Source organism: Manis javanica, chromosome 7 (assembly GCF_040802235.1).
Source record: "Manis javanica isolate MJ-LG chromosome 7, MJ_LKY, whole genome shotgun sequence".
NCBI lineage: Eukaryota > Metazoa > Chordata > Mammalia > Pholidota > Manidae > Manis > Manis javanica.
This window is the reverse complement of record NC_133162.1, coordinates 80,817,581-80,842,094: the sequence shown is the minus strand read 5'-3', so window position 1 is coordinate 80,842,094 and position 24,514 is coordinate 80,817,581. Positions and strand designations below refer to the sequence as shown.

At 49.1% G+C, this 24,514-nt stretch overlaps 1 protein-coding gene across 4 annotated transcripts in view; it reads right to left on the bottom strand.

Moving 5' to 3' along the window:
- Positions 1–24,514, bottom strand: part of ARHGAP22 (Rho GTPase activating protein 22) — a 193,494-nt gene that overhangs the window by 86,840 nt on the left and 82,140 nt on the right. Inside the window, exon 1 of one of the 4 annotated variants that reach the window (XM_073241239.1) lies at positions 7,483–9,001. The exons of the other annotated variants lie outside the window; for them this stretch is intronic. Within the exon in view, the coding sequence (XP_073097340.1) occupies positions 7,483–7,534 (52 nt within the window). The 5' untranslated portion in view covers positions 7,535–9,001. Of the gene's footprint in view, positions 1–7,482; positions 9,002–24,514 lie in introns of those variants that run through there. 4 annotated transcript variants of the gene reach the window in all.

Genomic DNA, 24,514 nt, shown 5'->3' with positions numbered 1-24,514 from the left:
CAGGTCACAGACACAAAAATCAACAAAATACTAGCAAAATACAATCTAAATGCTCATCAACTGAAGAACAGATAAATGATACAGGGTACATTTTATTATGGACTATATTCAGCCATAAAAAGGAATGAAGTAGAGATACTGCTGCAACATGGATGAACCTTGAAAACAATATGCTAACTTAGAGAAGCTAGTCACAAAAGGCCATATATTGCATGGAAGTAGTTTAGCACCTGGGGTTGCCAGACAAGGGAGGAGGGTTGTCTTAGGAATGGGAAGTGTGCTAATGGATATGAGGGTTTTTTTCGAGTAATGAAAATGTTCCAAAATCAGATTATGGTGATGGCTACGTAACTCTGTGAGTATACTAAAAACTATTAAATGCTGCAGTTTAAATGGATGAATTCTATGTTATGTGGAGTATATCTCAACAAAGCTGTTTCAAATGGAGTCTGGTGATGGGTGCCTGGAGGAACAGTGTAGCAGAAGATGTAATTCAGGCGGGATGTGCATTAGCTACACGGCCAGGCTGGGAGCAGATAGGATGAAGAGAACTATTTTAGGGGGTCACCTTATTTGGGTGCCCCCATTTTGGACCCAAGACTCCTGAAGCAGAATCCCCTTACAGATGCAAGGACCTGAGAACTAACGAGATGGGAAAACGTATCGCTAGAAAACGTATCGCTAGGCTTTTTCCCATCTCCCTTGCAGAATTCAGGCCTCTTGAGCCTCAAGGAGGCATGGTGCCCTGAACCCCAAGGCCAGACACTTCAGGCCCCCCAGGACTTGCTCCCCTCCAGGGCCAGCAGTATTGGCGACAGCTAAGTGCTGGTTAAGCAATCTATTCATGAATTTCTCTCAGGGGGCTGCCGACCTGTCCTCATTGTTTCATCTCCTCCCAAGCCAGTCAGATGATGGCTGGCTGAGCACCTCTCACAGGAGGAGGGAAAAGGCATTTGGCCTTCTAATGCCTGCTGCTAGGAGCACCGAGCAGTTCTGAGTCCTCTCAGATAATCCTTTGAGGTTCAAGCAAACAGGATCTTAGATATCATCTAGTCTTGCCTGTTTCCCTCTTTACAGATGAGGAAACTGAGGTTCTGAGGGTAACCCAACAAGAAAGGAGCAGAGATAGAACTCTCACAAGGCCACCTGACCACCCTTGAGGGCAGCATACCTGTCTGCATTTACAGGTGGGGATGCAAAAGGCTCAGAGAGCTAAGGGGTGGCCTGGGGTCCCCTGACTAGGAAATGGAACTGAATCCTCTGCCCGAGGCTACTTCCCTTTTTGAAAAACCCACAGGACTGCTGCCTAGATCACTTAACAGGGAAGAGGTAACAAAGAGGGACACATCTCAGACACAGAGTGGAAACCATGCAGACTCTCAGCTACAGACCAGAGGCCTTAAGGCTCCTGCCCATCAGCACAGGCCCTGGAGCACGAGGCTCTAACATTGTGACACTCGTTCAAGCTTCAGGTCTGTCCTGTCAGGTCGCCACTGTCTTTAGGGTCAAATCAGACATAAGTGCCCCCACACAGCCTCGCTTCTACTGGCCTTCTCAGAGGCAAGCTAAACACAAGGACTGCCCTGCCTTCAGAGGGCTTCTGGGTCATTTGGCAGGGGGACAGGTTTTGCAAACTGACACGTGTATATTTATGCACTGTGGTATGTTTTAAAGGACAAGTTGGCAAGTGAGCAAATAACAGGGCTCAGGGAGGCCTCTTAGGAAAGACTGACACTTTGGCCCAGACAAATGTTGGGGGTGCTTGGGTCAAGAGTGGGGGCAGACACCAGAGGTGGGAGAGAACTGGAGGGCACAAGGGACCTGAAGCAGGCTGGGTGTGGGCGAGGAGGCTGGCGGCCATCCTGGCAGCCCGTGAACGGCGTTGAGAGTTCATGTGATGCCACTGGAGTCTCTGAGCCTGGTGGGGGGCAAAGAGATCCTGAGGAAACTTAAACAGTCACTGAAGGTGCTGGAGTAAAGACTGGAGCAGCACAGAGTCTGCACGGGAAGACCCATTAGGAGGCCACTGCTGGGGCTGGGACCAGGCTGTGGGCCTGGGATGGAGGCAAGCAGAGGGATTCAGACGCATGTTGCAAACAAAGCTGGCAGAAGTTGGTGACAGCAAATCAGAGCAGAAGGACCAAGTCAAGAGTTCAGATTAAGCCTGATGAGCTTGGCCACCCTCTAGATGAGGAGACCCTAAAGGAGGTGTCAAGCGGGTCTGGTGCTCAGAGCGAGGCTGTTGCTGGGAGATGGCTGCTGACTCTCCCAGGAGTATGCCAGGAGTGCCAAATGGGTGGGGTGGAAGCTAGCCCGAGGAGCCCTGTGCTGTCCCAGCCGTGCAGCTCCCAAAACCCCTTGGTGTTAACACACCTCTGCAGGCCTGGAAGTCCCTTCCCTATTTGTCTGCTGGGCTGCTGCTCCCCACTGAGACACAACTTGGGCATGAGCCTGTCTGGGCACTCTCTGAGCCTCCAGGCTGCCCCGAGCACCAGGCCTGCTGCCTTCTGTCATTTCTCAGCCTGCAGTGTCACTGTTTCCTGTGTCCCCACTCAGCCAGACCATGAGCATGCTGGTGGCAGATGCTGCACCCTCCCCTTCTCAATGTCCTTGAGCTGAGCACGTGGCCTGGCATAGAGCGGGTACCCAAAAAAATGACTGTTAAATGAACAGAGAGAAGTGTGCATAGCAGCTGCCTTCAAGCAATCTTGAAGACTTCATGTGAAATGGAACCTTCTCCAGAAGGAAGGTAGGTGCACAGAAATTTACACAGTAGAACCAACTCTATCACCCCCATCCAGTGATGGCTATGCCTCTGTCCACCTCCCTCAAGGACAGAGAGGGCATCCCTATCTGCCCATCTTGCACTGAACCCTGGCCTCTGGGCACCCTGACAAATGGTCTGTCCATCAGGAAAGGGACATAGAGTCAACATCTGGCACCTCATTCTATCACAGACGAAGATACACCAAGTGAAGCTGAGCTCTCCCAAGTGGGGTTGCCACTGGGATGCCCTGGGGCTTGGGTGGCATAAACAGGCAAATGTGAGCACCACTGTCCCCCATCTCTGCTCCCCAAACTGCTCTCTTGTCAGTGTTCACTGAGCACCAGTTCTCTGCTGAGCATGGTGCCAGATCACAGAGGTGACTGACAGCTGGGGACAACAGATGCAGACCAACCAGACACTGGGAGAGTGAAATGAATCAGGCCTAAGGGCCAGGGCTCAGAGATGGCTCCAGGTGCGGGCCTTCTTCCCCAGGGTTTGATCCTCTCAGGCGGGACTGAAGGCCATGCAAGAGGGTATGGTGTGCGTGGGGGAGGGCAGGGGTGTTGGAAGGGGGTTTGGGATAGGGGGCAATGTTAGCAAGACTATGAAGCTGGGCTTTCTTCTCTAGGCACTCTGGGGCCCAGGCAGGGTTTGAGGAGGGACACAATGTGACAGAAGCCATGCATGGAATGGCTTGGGCCATGGACTAGAAGAGGCAGGAAACCTGGTGGGGAAACCAGTGCAGTCAAGATGATGAGTCTATGGAGGCATTACAGTGGTCCTGGGCTCAGGGATGGGGACACTGCCCTAGATGTGATCAAAGGAGCTGTCGGCCTGTGGTCATGGGAAATGAAGTAGTGGGCAAGGGTTGAGAGCCAGGAAGCTGGGAGAAGGGGCAGGTGGGAACACAGGACCCCATCTGGAGTTTCAGATTTGCAGGCTAAAGATGGGCATTCCAGAGGTGGGAGCAGAAGAATTAGGGGCAGGTTTCTAAAGGCAATCACAATTATCAGGCCACTGGGTGAGACACCTGGGGAGACAGAGACCAGAGGGTAAAACAAAGAGAATTCACAGCAGGGGGCGGAACAGGGAAGAGCCAGCCAAGGTGAGGAAAAAGGGCTGAGCAGCAGCAGCCTCCGCAGTCTAGGAAGCTGGCAGAGTGAGGGGCATGGGGCAGGCTGTCAGGTGCTCAGAGCACCAGGTCCAGCACAGTGCTGGGGACAAATGCACGAGGAGAATTGGGGGAGGCAGGGACGGCAGACTGTTCCTGGGGCAGGTCATGGAGGGCAGGAGGGAAGGGCAGAGCTTGTGGAGCAGACCGAGACAACAGGTAGGTTTTTAAAAAAGTGTTCTCATGAGCCACTTGGGCAGGTCTATGTGCTGACAAGGAATCAGAAGGCAGGGTGAGGGTGTTTGGGGGAGAGGGGACATGATGGGGGCATGATCCAGGAAGACAAGAGGAAGCTTCCATTGCTGAGATCAGTAGGAATGGGGAGGGGTGAATTTGAGGATGAAGCAGCAGCAGGGGGCCAGGCACCTCGGAGGACTCAGGAGCCCACCAATCTGCCCTTGTTCTTTGAACAAAAGCTGCCTCACTGCCACTTCTCCCTTCAAGTCTTGGCCTTGGACCATAACACAAAGTTGAAAAAATGAAATTTGCCACTGAACAGACCAACCATAGAGCTCTACACAGCAGAAACATCTGGAAACATCGCCTAGAAACAATGAGATCAGAGTGTCCTCTGAGTTCAGATCAAGTTTGCCTTTCCTCTGCTTTGAGGAGGGTGTTAATTGTCCACACATCAGAGCCTGCTCACTGACCTCTCAGCTTCTTCAGGAGCAGCTGGGACCCAGGACTGCTCCATTTGCAGTGATCTGTCCTGCTAGGATAGCGAAGTGTGATTAACACCACAAGTAACACCCCGAAAAGTGCCTGTAGCAGTCCCTCCTCCAGTCCACAACATCCCCCTGCAGTTCTACAGGAGAGCAGGCATCTCCTGGCAAGAGCGCAAGGCTTTGGATTTTAAAGGTCTGATGTCTAGATCCACGATGGTGACTCTGGCCTGTGATGTATTTTTGCTGTTCTCTTCATGAGATTTATTATTTGAGCTTTTCCCCTTTACCCAGTACACTTTTACAAAGGGACAACATAGTCAAATATTCTGTTATAAAAGTTCAGATCCAAAAAAACCCAGGAATGAAATCCATAACAACAGCTATTGTCTTGGGAAAATTTAAGTTATATCAGTGGCTAACAGACTCTCTTTTGATCTTATCTTAAATAAAATACACACACTCCTAGTCTGGAAAGTCAGAAATCTCCTTACACAGGTAGCTTACAACAGCTAAACATGCACATGTGTGCACACACACACACTCCTTGGGAACAGATGTACTATGGCACTGCTACAACAACTGAATCTGTTTAATGTCTAAAGCAACATTCCTCAGGGCGTCAAAGACAGAGTACTGTGAGATGCTCTATGGAAAGCAGGTTCCCTGAGCAAAGGTTTGGGGACTGTACCTACAATCTACCTGACTTGGAGATGCACAATTACACCACTGTATTAAAGCCTCTGAGAAGTTTTGCAGTGAAAAACCTTCCACATTTTGGTAACTCATGATTTTTAAGGTTATTTGACGAAGGAAACACCCATTTATGGCAGAACTCGTTTTGAACAGTGGCCCAAACTGTCTCTCATCTAGCCAGACTGGCCACATTGGTTCAAATTGGTTAAATGAGGCAACAATATTTAAACATCTGGAGATTTTACATTAAGAAACCCAGTGTCTGCCTTCCTTGAACTACAGACAAGCCTCCTGCCTGGCAGTGGCTGGCTGCCCAAAACAGATGGGCAGGCGCAGTCTTGCATCATGGAGCTCCTCACCCACTCTTGTCCCAGACTTCTGCTAGCTAGGCTAATTTACATGGGCAGTGAGACCTTGTGGGTCTTCAGATTGGGTCCCTGCACCCAGGCTACTGTGGCTAGCTGTGCCTTGGGTAGGAGGGTGGGGGCCAGCTACACTCCTACACCAGGACTGGTCCTCACCTGGATGGTAGCTTGGGTATCTGTAGCCCCAGAAGACAAAGCCCGTAGGAGATGCCCATGGCTCCCTTCTGGGGCTGCTAGTTGAGTGTCTGTCCTCCCTAACCAAAACCTTGAAAATCCACCCTTGCTCTGGGACTCAGGCCCCACCCCTTGCCATACTTACTGAGGAACAGTTAGCAAAGATCAGGCTGGTGCAGTCCTGCAGCCTCTAGTGAAATCTTCCTGCTGTGCTCTGGGCTCCCACCTGCCCTCAACCAGCTTGCAGCAAGACCCTGCCCTCTGGCTACTGAACAGCCAAAACTCCATTAACTCCCAGCCCCCTCCCTCCAAACATGAAGCCCCACACATGTGAAATTCTTTTTTTCTTTTGTAAATCAAATGCCAAGAAAACTGCTGCTCTGGGGCAATGAGAACCATGCAGCAATTCACATTTCCGATTTGGTTTTGGCTGCAGAAAGGCTCAACCACAATTAACAGTTACGGTCAGAGTAACTGGGCTCTCTTTTTGCTCTATGCATCCTGTTAATGTGGAGTCCCATTTAGTTTTTTACATTTATTCATTTTACATGTTATAAGTTATCTCACACCTTTTGGGAAACAAACGTATACATTTATGGTATCATTTTTATCACCTGGACAGGAGTCCTTCAGGCTGCTTGACATATTCATACTTTTTCTTTATCTGGGTCCAGAATATACTTGTCAAGGAACTGGGACCTGGCATCCATTCTGGTAAAGCCTGCACTGTATGGATCACAGGTAAGTCTGTCTTCCCAACTTACCTGGTCATAGCAGTGATTTGGGGAAATTCTTAAACATACAGCTTCCCAGGCCCTATGCCAGAGCCTATCCAGCAGGTCAGGGTGGGGCCCAGAAATCTGTATGTTTATTAGGGGAGGGTGTAGGTGAGTCCTTAGGGTCAGGTGATGGGAAGAGACACACCACTATATTTCGGACAGTCAACAGGGATCAATCATTTCTGTTGGTCAAGGGTTAAGTTGGAAGGGCCACTTCCGGAAGGAGGCCGGACCTCAGGCAGCCAAGTCTTCATGTTTCTTGGCGTGGAGCCCTCTCCAAGCCTGCTGCATTCCACAGGCAACAACCCTCGGAGGTTCCGCCGCGACTTTTGGAAAACTCAGCCAGGGCCCCTGTGTCCAAGTCTGTTGACAGAGGGGGGCCAGAAGAATGAATGGCCCCTCTCCCTAGCGGTTAAGCCGCAGAGGCGGTGCCAGGTGCTGGTCCGGCTCTCTTTGCACAGGACTGCGGGCGGGGTGGAGCGCCAAGGACTCCTCCGCCCCAGCGCTGGACTTGGCGTACCTGCAGCCGGTGCCCACTGTCGGGTCCGGGACCTGAAGGGAGCGGGCCCTCCCTCCGCTCTGCTCCCGCCTGGGGCCCAGCCCCAGCCCGCCGCGGACTCCGCGGAGAAGGAGGAGACCCTGGAGACTCCAAAGTTCGGAGACTCTGGGGGAGTTGCAGCCATACCTGAGCCCTTTCCACGGCTGAGGCAGGTGTCCGGCGGCCCTGGAAAACTGGCGGACAACCCCACCTGGAAAACCGAGGTGGGGCTGGCAGCCCCCAGCCCCAGCTGCAGGGAGCTGACGGCGCGCGCCCCGCGCCGGAGCGCAAAGGTGATGAGCCCGCGGCGCACGTGCGCGTCCCAGTTACCTTTGGACGCTGGCAGGTGTCCCCTCCAGTCCTTGCAGCAGCACAGCCCCATGGCAGCCGTCCTCGCCCGCAGCGGCCCCGCCGCTCCGCTCCTTTGCTCGCAGCGGCGCCGGCTGCTGGCACCCCCTGGGGCGCGCGGCCGATGTCCCGCCCGCGTACAGTGCCGGGCCGGGAGCGGGACTGCGCGAGGGGCCGCCGGGCAGGCTGCTCCCTTGCCCTCACTCTCCTTCCTGGCCCCGCGCTGCGGGCATCCCTGCCTCTGTGCAGACCCTGCTAATCAATAAGAGAACGCGCAGATTGCGCCAGCCGGGCCGCCAACCCGCTTTTATCTCTGCGCGCCGGGGCGGCCCCATGCCGGCTCCCTGCCCTCGCGGGCGCCCTCCCCGCGGCCCGTTACTCTCCCGGGCGCCGCGCTGTGTGCTCGCGACGGGCCGCTAGGGGGCGATATGCGACTCCGCGGTCTCCGGCTCCCTCCTCTATCCCCGGGGAACCAACAGATAAGTGGTGGCCACATTGGCCTGACTTCTGGGCAGAGCAGCCAGGGAGGCCCCCTGTCTATACAAGAGCGGCGCCTCCTGTCAGCCAGCGTCCCCTAAGCAGTCACGGCTTGGGTGACTTGGCGAGCATGTACCAGGACCACTCTGCTCTCCTTTTCCCAGCTCACCTGAATGCTTCAACTGAACAGTAGCAGAAAAAGTGTTTACCCAGGCTACCCCGACATCTGGCTGGGCTCCTTATGGACTTTGTGACTTTGGGTAAGTCTCTTCCTTTCAGAGACAGTTTCTTAACCAGAGAAGTGAGGGAGATGACAATGTTTCAGATGTCATTTAGCACAAATTAAAGGTTTGATGGTGTCAAGTTATTTAAGCATGTTGTGCTCAGTTTAATAGAACTGTTTCATTGGATCCTTCTGGGAACACACATATATATGTATATATAGTTACAACTGGCATGTTAAGTTCTTTGTAAGTGTGAATTATTGTCATCAAATGTTGGTGAAGATTTGGGTAAACTGGTACTTCTGCCATGAGGGTGTGTTTCAGTGTAATCACTTTGGAAGGTAACATTTGAGCTACTTACTAAAACTTGAAATGCTAATACCTGGGACCAACCAATTCTATTTCTCAGTATGCATCCCACAGAAATACTTTTCCCTATGCTCAGGAAACCTGTACAGGGCTATTCATTGCATCCTAGTTTAGAATTGCAACAAACTGGAACCAATAAAATGTTGTCAATAAAGGAATATCAAAGAAATACACTGGCATTTTCATAAAATGAAATGCTATATCAAAGGAGGGAGCTAGAGCTAAATGTTCGAGATCTGTGGATTCATAGCACTTATGTAAAACATCCATCCACGAAATATCACTACAGTGCTCACTCTATGCCTGCCACTGCTCTAGGTGCTTGGCCCTAGAAAAATACACAGGAAGAAAACAGGAAATCAAGAGTGGATTCCTCTGGGGAAAGGGTGAGTGACAAGAATAGACTGAAAGTTGTTGTCAAGAAACTTTAGCTTTTTTATAGTGATCTAATTTCTTAAAAGGAAGGCATATTTAAATTTTATTATGTAATTAAATAAGAAGATGAGAGAAATAATTTCAAGTGTCTGGTACAGAGTAGGGTTCTTAATACCAATTCTTTCTTACCCCTCCAGTTCCCAAGATCTGTTCCTGCCCCTGAAACAGGGCTATGGTCAATCTCTGATGGTCTTGACTTGACTGGGATTTCCTCCCACCCCACCCCCACCCCAGCTTGGTAAAACAGACCTTCCAGGAGGTGAGCTGGGGCAAGGCCAGGCCAGAGGCAGAGGCAGAGCTGCCGGGACTTGGAGCAGAAGAGTTAAGTGGAGTGGGGGAAGGAAGGGAGGAGAGAATGACTTTGAGCAAGAAAGAGGTTTTCCCAGGAGTTAAGTCTTATTCAAAGGAGAAATTAACAAAGGGGCAGATTTCTGCCTCCCTTTCCTTTAACTATACAGAAAGACCTGGGTGAGGCTTCTCCAGGAAGAGGAGAGGGTTGTCCTGCACTAGATCCAGAAAGAAAGATGTTTTCACTTCATGACATGTAGGCGGGGGTTATAAAGAGGGAGTAACTGAGAAAAAACAGAGAGACCTGACTTCTGGTTGCTGCCAAGTCATTTTAAACAGTTTTAGCACCAGGCAAGATCACTTAGTCACAGCGGGCTTAATGAGGCCCCAGGAATTCCAAGCTAGAGCTCCCTGCATTCAGGGAGAGCATGTATGGGGAGTGAGCCCCCGGGTGATTGTCCAACTGCCAAGTCCTACATTTGGAAAGCCAGATTTAAAAGAAAACATCACAGCAGCCATTGTAGGCTGCTTGTTTATCTTTCTAAGAGGAAGTAGCAAAGCAGGATAATTTCAAATGAGCCTATTATAGAGGGTCAGCATCCCCATTGAACCGTTCAAATATATTTTGGGATACTCAACTTTTCAAAGTGGCTTTAAATATCAACTTCCAGGTCAACTTAGGAGACAGAAGCAAAACAAGAGCTTCTAACATTATTGCCTTTGGTTTTACACACTTTAATTCCTGATTGTACATTATCTTTGTATAGTTTTCTAGTTGTGTATCTCTTCCTCAAGAGGGAAGGAAAATAACAGTCACTTATGGCTTCCCACCATGTGCCAGGCAATTCACAAATGCTATTACCTCAATTAACCACAGGACAATCCTATGAGGCAGATGCCAATGGATTCAATTTACAGAGGAGGAAACGAAAGTTCAGGGAGGTGAAGAGACTTTTCCAAGCCCAGTGAAGTTGTAAGTGGCAGAACCAAGATGGATGGATGAGTGGATGGGTGGGTGGGTGGACAGGTAGATGGGTAGGTGTTTGGATGAATGGATGGAAGGATGGATGGATGGATGGATGGATGGATGGATGGATGGATGGATGGTAGACGGATGAAACTTTCCCAGTTAGAAGAAGAATCATGGTTGCAAGTGGTAAAGCACATACTGAGCATGGAATTTTCCTGAAAGACCAAACTCCTTGAACATAGCTCTGCCCTTTGAATTGATTGTGACCCCAAACCATCTTGAATTAGGCCAAATAAAAGGGTCACTCAGTGCTACAAGGCTCCAGCTGAGCTCAAGCCACCCCACTCCAGAAGAGGTGAGAGCCTCTGAGATGCCTCCCAGAGCTGGAAGGCTACCATTGGGCATACCATGGGAAGCAGAGCCAGAACCAGGGGGTGAGTGTCCAGTGAGTGCAGTGGGCCCTGGGAGGAGGGTTGGATGCCAGCTTTGGAGGACAAAGGATCTGTGGGGGCTGGGGCTATCCCCATCCACCCAGAGCTCCACCTCCTGCTGCTGTAGCCCAATTCTGTAGGAGACCCAGAGTTTGGTAGTGAGGGTATGGGGTTATTTCTAGGAAGGCTGCTGCTGCTGGCATCCTGCCCCTATACAGCCTGAGCCCTTGGTCAGGGATTTCTTAGGAGTCAGGACGTGGCCCTTAGGCCTTTAGACCTCTCTGCAGGAGTCTGGTTGCTCCTCCCGATATACCCAAGGTCCCCCTCATGGTACCACCTCAGAGTATGAGCTCAGTCCTGGGAACATGGCAGCTTAATCAGAGGTGTAGCTTTGGGGAGCTAGAATAGTCATTCATTCACTTATTCATCCATGTACCAAATGAAGACTGACCACAACGGAACACCTGAGAAAGACAGCCCAGGCCTGACCTCTGGGGAGGCGGGGAGGGTACTCAGGAAAGGCTCTACAGAGGCCAGGTCTTTGTGGTAAGCAGTGAGGAATGAGGAAGAGCCCAGCTCCTCAGGGGGGCATAAGGATGGTCCTCCAAAGGGCAATGTGTCATCATGCTAAGGAGCTTGGTTCTGGGGTAGGGAAGAGCCAGAGGGCAATTAGAGCAGGGGAATGTGATGTAACCTGGGATCCTGTCTATCAGCCTGCACTGGAGTGAAGTAGGGACCAGAAGGGGATGGCCAGGACAGGGAGAAAGCTAAAAAGGACAAGGCATAAGCCAGGTGAGAGATGCAGGGCCCAAAGACAGCAGGTCAAAGAGAAGACTAGGTGGGGCTGAATGCCAGCAGGGTGTCCCCAGCAACCCATACCTACTAGTTCTCAGGCCCTGTGTGGTCTGTCTGGGCTGCCCTGTGACCTGCTTTAACCAATAAAAGATGACAGAAGTGACTCTGGCCTGGGTCTGAGCCTAAGTTCTAAGAAGGCTTGGCAACTTCAGCTGTTGTCTTCCAGGGAAAGCTACCCCTCTTGTAAGCACTGGGACTGTCCTGAGATGGCTGCTCTCTGGGAAGCCTGGCCGAACTATGTGGAGAGACCATATGGAGAGCTGAGGGCAGGGTCAGCAAACAGCTTCCTCCAGCCACATCAGGCAGGCTGCCTGTCCTGAAAGTTGACCCTCCAGCTGACACATGCAGAGCAAAGACAAGCTGTCCCTGCAGCTCTACCCACATTGCAGAACAGTGAGAAAATAAAATATTTAACTCACTAAGCTTTGGGGTAGTTTTCTTAGGCAGTAATGCAACTGAAACATGGGAGTAGTACATGCTGCTATTGGCTAACACTACTGGGCCCTGATGGCATCCCAGGCCAAGAACTTGGCATTCCATTAGAATTCAGAGCCATGCTCTGCGTTAGGCATCATCATTATTTTCACTTTAAGGAGGACATTGAGGCACAGAGAGGTGAAATAATTTGCTTGAGTTCACACAGCCCACCAATGGCTGAGCTTGGATGGGAAGCCAGCCAGTCTTGCTTTGGAGACTGTGCTCTTAATGACTTTAGGGTAGATACTTTAGAGGGAGAAGGGACGGCAGTTGGTGAGGAATTCACTGCCCCAAGGCCTAGCTGTAGGTGACACTTGTGGTACAAAAGACAACCCTGTGTTGTGCTGGCTGGTGTCTGGGAGGACTGCCTCATGGGGCTCACTGCCCTGTTAGCTTGCAGAGTAATGCCTATCTCCTAGCAGCCTTGGCACCTGGTAGAGGGAGCTTCCTGAGCATAAAGTATCCACTTGGTGGGCCATTTATTGCAAACCGACCTTATCTCAGCACTCGTGTCTCCCAGGCATTATCTCATTTCATTTCCACAGCAGCCCCATGATGGTGCTGTCAGCACACCCATTTTACAGGTGAGAATATGAACACCTTCCCAGGTTATGTGAGCTCTCAGAGTCAGGACCAGCATTGGTCACCTTTTTAATAACCAGCCCCTGCCTCCTGCACCCTGGAGATGAGGGTCTTCATCTGAGCCTGCTTCCCTGTCTCTCCCCGTTTCCCCCCATCATAGTTATGGTCTGTGTTAGGAATTTGGCCAGAAGTAGTGTATACACGCCATACATACTGCACTATAGATTCACAGACATTCTGGAATTGGAAGGGACTTTAGCATTTTACTGCAACCTCCTCACTTTTCATGGAAATCTGAGTCTTGTGAGGCTGTCCTCTCCACATTAAGCATTTCTTGATGGCCAGTGGTACACTGGGTGTGAAAGGTGTTAGTGACAGTTTGGGCCTACACCAATCATCTTCAGTTTTTGCCATGAAATCAACAGACCTACAGAAAGGAGGCCTTACACCTCACCTCTCTCAAAATATGTTAATGAACTTTGACCACAGTGCATGGAAACCAGTTGATTTGGATTTAGATATCTAGGTAAACATATTTACTAGTATCCCTCACCCTATACTATCCTCTTCAACAGCACTGCTATTGTTACTCACTTTATAGACTCGTTGTCCAGGGTTCTTTCTTTTTTTAAACGAAGTATGTAACTCTGAGAAAGGTAGTCTGAAGCAGTCCCACACTGCCCTGTCCTAGAAAATGCTGTGCATCCCATAATGATTGGTATGTTTTTTCCTTAAGGAGACTTAAATCTAATTTCTTTTACCTTTGGCTGCCTGGAAGTGCAGGGAAAATTTAGAGTTTGGCTTTGGCAAGATGAAGGCCTTAAAGTAGTCCTTCACATTTGTTCTTTTGTTTCCTGATTTCGCTTTTTTCCTTTTATTTGATTTTTTCAAATCCTTAATTTTTAAAATTATTATGTTGTGTTACCTTCATTTTATAAGTGTTTTGTTAGAAGTCATTTAAAATCCTTTGTGGACTAACATAGCGGTATAAGTAAGTGAATGTCATATATTCTATTGTAAACTAGGAGAGGGTAAACTTTTTCTAAGGGGCAGCTTATGAATATATTTAAGCTTTTCATGCCTTATGGTCTCCATAGCAACCATTCTGTGTTTCAATAAAACTTTATTTACAAAAGTGGTGTAAGCCAGACTTGGCCTATGGGCTTTATGTAGTTTGCAGCCCTCTGTTTTAAAAGAATTTTAGAGCACTGGGAAATCGGTTCCTCTTAAGTTGGGAAGTACTTGGCTTAGGAAAAAAATTCCCATCTCTCTGAGGTGAGAATTCTAAGATGTATAGTTTCCACTTCTAGGCAACAGGTTAGGGAAAGGCAGCTGCACAAACTGTCTGCAGTCAGCTCTCCGAAGGGTATGCAGCCCAGGTGGGTCAGTCCCTAAGAGCAGGCTCTGAAGTTGACAGTGAGAGCCCATTCTCTTGCACATTTACCATGCCCACTCCTCAGGGAGCAGGACACCAGGGCAGGACCCTGGAGGTACACAACAAGCTAGGCTCCCCAGCTCAGGCAGATGGGCCTTCAGCTGCTCTGGATGTTGTTCATGGAAGGAATTTGTCTGCAGCTCCAAATTCCCACAAAGAAACACAAGGGGAATCGTTGGGTTGAAATTCCTGGGCCACATTTTTCTTGCTGTTCATGTGGCCTGAAGCCATTGAACTTGGCCAGACTTCCCAGAGAGGGATTTTACAAAGCCCATTGTCCTTTCTTGAAGCTCACCCACACCCCCCTACTCCCACCTGCTCTTTCTGCCTTTTTTTCTTTCCTCCCCAACCCCCAGGAGAAATGCAGCATGGGATAGAGCAGGAGGCCATTGCCATGGCCTTGAGGATTTTTGCTCCCTGCTGGGCTGAGCAGCTGCTGCAGCAGCTCCCTGGAGGGAGGCGGGGCACCCCCTGGCTGCTGCAGTGGCATCAGGCCTTTCCATGTGCTAGACAGGCAAGAGGTGCTCTCAGCTGCTTTGTCAGGAGTCACCCAGTGGGATACTTGCTTCAGTAACAAGGGTAACACATATTAAGCACCTACTGTATGCCAAGCACTGTTCTGATCATTCTATATATATTAATTAACTCAATCTTCACAAGAATCAGATTGCAATCCCCATTTTACTGATGGGGAAACTGAAGCACAGAGATGCTAAGTAACTTACCTGGGATACCACAGCTGGTAAGTGGAAGAGACAGGTTCCAACTGAGATGTCTGGCCCCAGGTTTGGTGATTTGCATACATTATATGTCATTGACACAGCAACCCTGAGATCGAGTCTTGATAACACCATGTCACAGATAAGGCCCTTGGCATATTAATCAGGTAATTGAGACTTGCGGCTGTAACAAACAACTGCAAAATCTTGGTGGCATGACCCTATAAACATTCTCTCTTGCTCAGATCTCCAGCTCTTGTAGGTCAGCATGAAATGGGGGAGGGAGGCGCTCTGCTCCATGCAGTGACCTGGGGACTCAGGCTCCTTTCAGGAGCTCAGCATCCTCCTCTGGGTCCTTTCAAGCTGCTTGTCAGATGAGGGAAGAGGGAGCAGGGGATTTTAAGGGCCAAGAGTGGCACTCCCACCCACAATACATTCTATTGTCTGGACTGTGTCATGTGACTCATCTTGCTGTGGGGAGGTGGGGAGACAGATTTTTCTCCAGGCCAGAGGGAAAGGCCAGTGTGGTTTGGCAGCCCCCCTGGGGTTCAGAGGGGTGAGGTGCTGTGGGAAGCGGTCAGGCGATCTGAGGCCCCAGCTCGTGTTTTGCCACTACTCTGCCTTGAGTGGTAGTGATTCCAAAGCTGTCTGACTTGAATTCCAACTTCCAGCATCTTCAGAGACCCTCAATCCTTCAATGGGGCTGAAGGAACTCAAAGGCTATGAGGATTTAATGACACACGGAAAGCGCCCAACAGCCTTCCATTTCTCAGCGGAGTTGGCAGCCCAGGGTTCTGGGCAGGTGGGGGCAGGACAGGGAAATTTTGGCAAAGGAGAGGCATGGGGGTGAAGGAGGGCGGGAAAGGGTGCCTGGATATGTGCTTGCTGCTGCCACCTAGCTGTTGGTGGAGAAAGCTCAGGACAAGCCACCTTCCTACTTCTGGCTCAGCAGGCAACTGTCCAGGCCAGTTCATCCATCCTGATGCCCATCAGGCTGCCAAGCAGAAGCTGGGCTTGGCCGTGTGTGTAGAGCACAGGTGCTGGGATGGGTGAAGTCCCTGTTCCCCAGGGTTTTGCTGTGCAAGCAGCCACACCTCCAGAGTCTCAGCAGGCTCTGTCTAGAGGGCTCCCTGCAAGATCAGGCAGGGCCTCTGGGACATGGCTGTGGATTCCCTTACCCAATCACTCCCACAGGCTGCCCCAGGGGTGGTGGGTATGGGGTGGGCCTCTCCCAAGCTGGCCTTGGTGGTGGCAATAAGATTATAGGTGTGTGGGGCTGGGCTGCTGGGCATCACAGAAATGCCCCATGGAGAGTGAAAGGGCTGCCAAGTCTCTCTGGAGACACACAGGACCTCTGGCACATGCCCTCCTGCTTAGGGAGAGGGTCCACAAGCTCTAGTGCCTCCTCTTCCAGATCACACACAGATACATGCACATACAGACACATGCACCATGCACAGAGACATGCAGACACACAGACACATGCACACAGGTACACACACATATAGACACATGCACAGGGACATGCAGACACACACACACACAGGTACACAGACACATGTACAAGGACATGCAGACACACAGACACAGGGATATACACACCACACAGGCACACACACACAGATATATACAATTTCTAGGGCCCAGTTGGCCTCAGATGGCTGGACCAGACCCAGTTCTAGTATCTGATAACTCTCAAGGACTATTGTCTTCACCTCCCTAGTTACTCAGTACAAGGTGGGGCTCATAAAACCTCAGAGCCTCTTTTTCTGTGGCCTAAGCACCTTTCCAGCAGCCAGGCCCTTGGCCCACCCAACAGATCTGCATACCAATCCCAAGAAGCTTTTTTCAGACTATGGACTCCAGCCCATTAGGGATCATGAAATCAACTCAGTGGTCTTGGGCAGTGTTTTAAAAGTGAGCCAGAATCACCTAGAATAGAAAATGCCAGTGGGCACTGCATATAGAACAGTCCTATTTCCTGAAACCCTTGCTTCAATGTGTGTGTGGGCCCTGGGGTGGGATCTAATGTTATTTCTTGGGTATCTGTGTATCCAGATTTCTCTCTTACAAGAATACCCGTCATTGAATTTAGGGGCCACTCCATGCCAGTATGACCTCATCTCAACTAACTACATCAGCAAAGACCCTATTTCCTAATAGGGTCATATTCTGTCATTTCTGGAAGACATGAAATTATTAAAATACACTGTGTTGGTGTATCCATCTCATTCCTTCCAGATAACCTGGGATCTTTGTGCAAATTACTCAACACATTTCTCCCCGTCCCCCAGCTCTCCTGATGGATTCCCTGTCTGCTGCCTGCCAGAGAAGGGCACAACCTTTGCCAAGCTACTCAAAAGCAAGAATGGAACCCACCATGGACAGCCACAAAAGATTCTGTTGCATACTGATTCCAGGATGCCAGCTGCTCACTAGTCTGACAGTGGCATGTACAAGAGGGCCACTTAGGTGACCCTTCACAGAACAAGGAAAATCAGCTTCTCTCAATTTGAAAAAAAGGGAAGAAAAGAACCCTCTCCTCTGCACATTGCTCAGTGCAGAGCTTGCATGGTGGGCTGGTCTGACCGCACTCTGACACACCTGCCAGACTCTTCTTCCCTTCTCCACCATCACTCCTTTCACAGTTATCTGTGAGGCGCCACTCTGTGCCAGACGCAGGAATCCAGACCAGAGCCCCCTGCCCAGGATGACCCTTCTCAGGCAGCTCCACACCCCTCTGCAGGCCTCTTCCCCCAGAGCAAGCGCTGCTCACAGCCTGTGCCAGGAGAGGCCTGGCTCTTCCTGGGATGCTGGGATTCTCCACTATTCTTACAATGGGGGGAGGGGAGGGGAGGGTCTTATGTGTTGAGCACCTGCTACGTACCAGGGACTGCTGTATCCCACAATCCCCACTAAGGCCCATCAAGGTCACTGTTAGCACCATCCAGTGAGGCTCAGGGATATAAGATGACTTTCCAAGGTGATGTTCATGGCCAGAAGAGCCAGTTCTCTGGAGTCTCTGGGACTCCTGCATCTCTGTTCTTCTCACTCAACCTCAGACAGCAGGTGGAAGTCACCAGGTGGTGCTGCAGGCTCAGCGAATTATCTGCCAAAGCAGGAGTAGCATGCAGCCTGTATGGACAACAAGGCATAAAGGGGGTCCAGGAAGCTGAGCGACCCACCAGGGGAAGAGGGCATGGCCCCTAAGGGTAGGGGCTGAATTCCTAACTCAGAGAAAGCAGGGTCTTGCTGAGAAGGGCCTGTTTCTTTGGCAGCTTCAATCCCAGCAACCGGGTGGCTTCAAACAACAGAAATTGGTTCTCTCCAAGTCCTGGAGGCTTGAAGCCTGAAACCTAGTTGTTAGCAGAGCCACACTCCTCTGAAGGCCCTAGGGCAGGACCTGTTACAGGCCTCACCACAAGCTGCTGTGTTGCCGGAAATCCTTGGCATTGACCTTCTCCCTTGGGTGTCTGTGTATCCAGATTTCTCTCTTACAAGAACACCAGTCATTGAATTTAGGGCCCACTCCATGACAGTATGACCTCATGTCAACTAATTACATCAGCAAAGACCCTATTTCCTAATAGGGTCACATTCTGTCATTTCTGGAAGACATGAATTTTGGGGAGACAATAATGACCTCTCTCCTCCCCCACTTTGGCCTCCCCAGCTCTGTTTCCTTCCATCAAGTCTGCAGAAAAACATTAGGGAGAAGTGTGCCCTCAGGACCCAGAAAGGTGTCACTGACCTGCAGAAAACTCCAAATCTGTTTTTTTTTTTTAATGATCGTATCCCATTTTTAACATTCGATTATTCCAGAATAGGTATGCTTTTAAAAATTGCTGCACTACAGGTATTTTTGTTAAGTACTTTTTAAGAATCAGAATCATTTACACTCAGATATACACTCCTATAGAAGTCTGGATCCAGTAAAAGAAAGCTTGTTTAAAAAAGTAGTTTTCTATCCCCCATAATCCACAGGAGGGGAAGAGAACCAGGGTGCATCTATCAATAGCAGCACAAAAATCTTTCTTCTGGTCCAAAATTTCTAAACCAGTGCTATTCAAATACAATAGCCTGGAAATTGTTCCAGGTGACCTATCTATCCACCTGTCAGGACCTCCACCTATCCAGGTCAACTCTGGGGAAGATGAAGACAAACTGGAAATTCTTTGAAATAAAACTAGAGCTCCTGAATGGTTAAAAGATGTAGTCTCTGCTAACAACAAACAAGGAGTGAAAGTAAAACTCTCTAAAGCATCGGATAAGGACTGGGATTACTTGAAGATGAAGCATTCAAAGGCTAATATTTCCAATTAGCTTGAAATTTAGCTTGGAATAATCACCTCATCAGGATAGAGTGAAAAATTTTATAGCAGCTAGGAAAAATGGGCACAAAAATATGCTCGTGATTCAAAAATAACATCAACTAATATTATATCATTTCAAGTATTCATTATTAAAATTCTCTTTTAGTGTGTAGGGTTTGATTTATTATTTTGAATATTTTATTAACCTAATTTTTATTAGAAGGGTGATATCTTTAGTATTTATATTTCATAGGTCTTTGTTTTCACTTAATGCTTTCACTAAGTATGTATTTTATATTTAAAATGTATAAAACATTTAACCTCACTGAATTTAAAAATTTTATGTTTTTTGCATACTTCTTTATGGAAAAGATTGATATTAATGTTGATAGTTTAGAAAAGCAGAGAATAAATACCCACATTTTTGTGTATTATTTTGCTCTGGCAACTTCATTTACTAATGTCTTACTAACTAACTCCTGCTAATCATGTGTCAGGAACAGAGCTTCACACTCTGCACAGAGCTACTTTTATTAAGGCCATTTTACAGATGAAGAGTCTGAAGTTTAAGGGGTTATTTGACTAGCTCAGGACCCCAAATCTGGGGTGATGTTGAACTAGAATTGAAAATCTCTGATAGTGTAATTGAACACTTGGCCCTTAACCAAAACCCCACATGACAAAAAACCGGGGCTGTCCAATGATTAGGCCAGTAATATAACTATCACTTTCTAGCCATCCTTGATTTTGGTTTTTTGTTATCACAGACTCAAACCTTATGGAGTGATTGGGTTGGTAAGATGAATTAAGAAAGCAGGGTGGTGGGGGCAATAGAGAGTGGTGGGGATTCTGGCCAGTAGGAAAACACTCAAGCTCTGTCTAAAAGGGGCAGCTGTTACTGAGCTCCTGCTAATTGTTTATATGGAGCAAGCAAGCCCAATTTTATTCTATAGAAATCTATACTTACCCTGGGTAAAATCTTTTGCTTTAAAAATACATTTCATGAGTCCAGCAAAATATGTCATATGGGCCAGAATCAGCCCAGGTATAATCAGCCCTGGTTTGCAGCTCAATTTGCAACCTGAGAACTAGATTGGATTTCTTCTTATTGTTTGCCTCTCTCTGCCATCAATTTTCAGCTCTCCTGCTTTTGAATTGGTTTAATTTATCAAGAGCAGGTACCAGGCTCTGAGTGCACAGATGCAATCCCTTCCTTCAGGAGCTCATGGTCCAGGGCTAGGTAGCACAGATGTTGTTTTGCTCGAGAGCACTGCTTCTCACATTTGAGTATGCACACAAATCACCCCAGATATATTGCTCTAACACAGATTCTGTAGCTGTAGTTCTGGGTGGGGCCTGGGAATCTGCATTTCCAACAAGCTCCCAGGTGATGCTGACAGCAGCTGGTCCATGGACCACACCCTGCACAGGAAGGACCTAGACTGAAGAACGGCCTTGTGTCTAAAATGTTCCTAAGCTGAACAGTTGGAGGAGCCTCTGTATCTGGGTGTGGCTTCCTAGAGGTGACTTGGGTCATCCAACCCCCCAGCCACTAATCCTCTGCCACATTCCTCCGCACATCCTAATTTATCTAGAGATTTAGTCTAGTTGAGATCACGCATAAAGAATTTTATCTGTATCTTAGTTCTAAACTGGCACTGGCATGCTTCCTCCTGCACATCACCCCTGGCCTATCTGGTGCACGTATCTCTATCTGAAGAATTTTTTCCCGTACCCCTCTGTGTCTCAGAGCTATGGTGCCCACCACCCTCCTGGGCTCCTACTGGCAACCTGCTAGGAGTGAGAGTCTGGGGTGGGACTCACCTGGATGGACTCTGAACTCCACCTTGTACTAGTCATATGACTCTGGACAGGTTGACCCTATGTGCCACAGTTTCCACACCTGGGGAACAGCGGCATGATGTCCATTCGCCAGGGTGTCAGCAAGATTGAGCCAATACACTGGAGGGTTCCCTTCCCACTCCCATTTCTAAAAAGAAACTCAAAAAATCACTTTAAGAATCTCATATAGTCCTGCAGAAATAGTACCATAGGGAATGCATTACTAGTGCTGCCCCAGGAACATGACCAATCACTTGAAAGAATGAGCAGGTTTCCCTTGGTGAGTGGCTTTTCATTCTGCTGGTCAGCTAACATGTTACCCATACCTGGACTTGGTCTGCAAGGGGCAGGCCATATTGAAGGTGGGCAGTCTCATGAACTGTCACCAAAGGTGGGTGCATATTACACACAGGTGTCTGCCAAGTCAGGAGATGTGAGAGTAAACTTTAAAATGGCACATTTGCCAAGTTTTCAAATAATATTCTCAATGTGTGTTCAGATGAAACACCTCTAAGAAACATTAGGCTCAGCTGTTAATCAACAAATACATCACAGAGTGTCCAGAAAGTCACAAAATTCAGAGAAAGTGTATTGTTATACTTTTTAAAAGATAAACTGGACCCATTGCTTTAAATGTAGAGGTATTTTATTTGAAAAGGTGTCTGATAGTTGAAGAAAAGCATGCTGAGCATATTATTGAAGTTAGTAACATACACTTTAAAAACAAGTTTATCCTGGTTTCTTGATTTTGCAGACACCCTGATATACTACTTGTTGAACAATTTTATTGAGTACTCAACACAATCTAGGTATAATCCTAAAGTATAGGTGCATGATGTCACAACATTATGTGGTAGGTCCTTTAAAAAACCTTTTTATTTTGAAATAATTCTAGATTCACAGGAAGTTGCAAATAAATGTATAGTGAGGTCCCATGCACCCTTCACCCAGCCTCCCCCAATGGGAACATCTCACATCACTATAGCATAATATCAAAACAGCAGACCTTGGTATAATCTAGAGGGCTGATTCAGATTTCAGCAGTTATACATGGACTCGTGTGTTCGGGGTGTGGGAGAGGCCTCAATACAAGTTCATCATATACAGCTTCATGAAATCAGCTCCCCAGTCAAGATACTCAACTGTGCCGTCACCATAAGGCTCCCTCTGCTACCCCTTTAGAGTCACATTCAAATCCTTCACCCCACCCCTAACCCAAGGCATAGATACTTTAATTATCTTCATTTTATGTGTGAGGAAATTGAGGCACAGAGATGTTAGCAGCTTGCCCAAGGTCATGGAGCTTGTAAGTGCAGGGTCTGGCTTTTGAATTCTATCATGAAAAAGGCTTGTTGTGGGGAGGAGGCTGCAGGGGAAGCAGGTGGGATTGGAGTCCAAAAAGCCTTCCTAGACGAACTGATCATTGAACTTGGTCTTGCAAGGAGAAAGAACAACACCTACAACAGGGGTCTGTTGGAACATGGGACCCCATGGGAATGGAACTGGGGGCTGGACAAACCCTGCTCCCTGCAGGAATGAATCCAGGCTTCACTGCTAGTAGCCTGGGCTTCTGTGACCTCGCAGAGACCCAAGTATCTTTATCCCCAAATTGCTTCTTCTCCCGTCCTTTCTTAGTTGCCTAGTGATCTGGCAGTCATCCTAAACCACCTCCAGCATCCGGTGTCCAGGTCTGGCCATTCTGCCTCCAGCCAACCCTAGTCCTCCTGGCCCCTGCACAGTTTCAGTTTGTTAACATCCAGTGCTGGCTGCTCTAAAGCAGCACACCAACTGGTTCCCTGCGCCCTCTCATCACCTCATGCCCAGTCCGGTCTTCTCACTGTTGCCATATATGATCACACCTTCCGCTTGTTTAGGAGCCTCCTCATTGCCTGTAAAAATGTCCAAATGCCTGAGCCCATACACAAGACTCTTGAGGATCTGACCCTTGCTTACTCTCCAGTTAATCCAGTCACACTCCCCTTCCACCTGATGCTGCATGTACAGCTGCCTCATGCCCCAGGATATTTGCACAACTATGTGCATCCCTTCCTGTGCTTCTCATCTGGGCCAGGCACTGAGCACTAGGCTGAAGTTGTAGGTAGGAATCACACATGCATCCTTCCCATGAGGAGCCCTACATCTAATGAGAGAGACATAACTGCTCCTCAAAGTAAAGAAAGTAAAAAAAAAAAAATTTCTATCATGTGTGACAGGTGCAGCCACAGAAGCAAGTGCAGATTCAAATGAGACTCCCTAAGGGTTTCTGGCAGGGGTTGAGGATAAGCAGCAGCAAGCCTGGAGTCTGGATCCAGCCTGGAGTCCCTGCAGGCCACTAAGGTGGCCTCCAGTGTGCGCATCAAAAGGCTGTGGGAGTCAGAAAGTCAACACAGTGTCATATGTGCCAAGGTGAAGGTGAGCCAGTGCACAGGGCTAGGACCAGGTTACACACTCAGGAAGCCAGGCTGGCCCACGTGGGCAGCCCTGAGCAGGCCACTAACAGCTCTTTCTGATTGGCCTCATTCAAGAGAGACGGCTTCAATTTAACTACCCAACAGACCAGGGCTCTAATCACAGAGGCAGGGGCAGGCCATGCCTCCCAGGGTAACATTTGCCCTTGTCCTTGGTGGGTTGGACAGGAGTTCCATTGAAAGGCCCCTCCATTTAAAGGCCTTAGCTGATTTGGGTGTGGGAGAAGTGGAGACCCTGGGCAAGTAGTCTCTGCAGGGAGCACAGGAGCATTTCCATCAACAGGACTGGAGGAAGAAGACAGAAGGGCAGGCAGAGCTTTGGGCCCAGGGCCTGGAGCTGGATGGGAAGACTATTGAACTGAGGGTGTGATGTGGGCATGTGGGCTCAGCCTTTGGAGAAGCCACAGCCCCTTCCTGGTGTGAAGCTTATGAATGGGATGCTGATAAGATGTGTGGACAGAGAATTCATTTAAGATGAAGCTCTGAGAGCTAGTGAATTTGCAGAGAGAGATCAGCAAGGGGTGTTGAGTTGTACTCCCAGGGTGAAGCCCAGGACAAGTAGACAAGAAAGTCCTGCAATTTCACCCAGAAGCCCACAGTCAGGGCCTGCTTCATGGGCCTGAGACCAGGGCAGGCACACAGGGTCCCCACTCAGAAAGGCCCTGTGCCAGGTATTCAATGCTCTGGGTTGCTGGCTTGAAATTCTTAATAATTTGTCTCTAAGTTTGCATTTTTGAAGTGAAGTCTGGTGGATTGGTGGAGCATAGCAGGAACTCGGAAGCTCAGCACTCTCGTGGTCCTGTTTGCAGCAGCCTCTTGTGTCTAGGGATTCCCGGCCACCTCCTGCTTCCTGGTGCCCCAGGCCACCAGCTCCCATTCCCATCTCTGCCCAGTCCTGCTACCACCCACCTCCCTGTGCCTGGTGGAGGCCTGGGCACAGGCATGGGGAGGGACAGGGGCAGGCACCCGGCAGAGTCTGGGGTGGGGCATGGTGGTGACAGTCCCTGCCCTGAGTTGGTGGCACTAATGCACAGGGTGGATGCCTTGGTGAAGGTGGGGCTCTCATTCACCCCCAATTCAGGTACCGAGTGTGTTGAATACCTTTGGTGGTGATCTGTCCCCTTGGCAG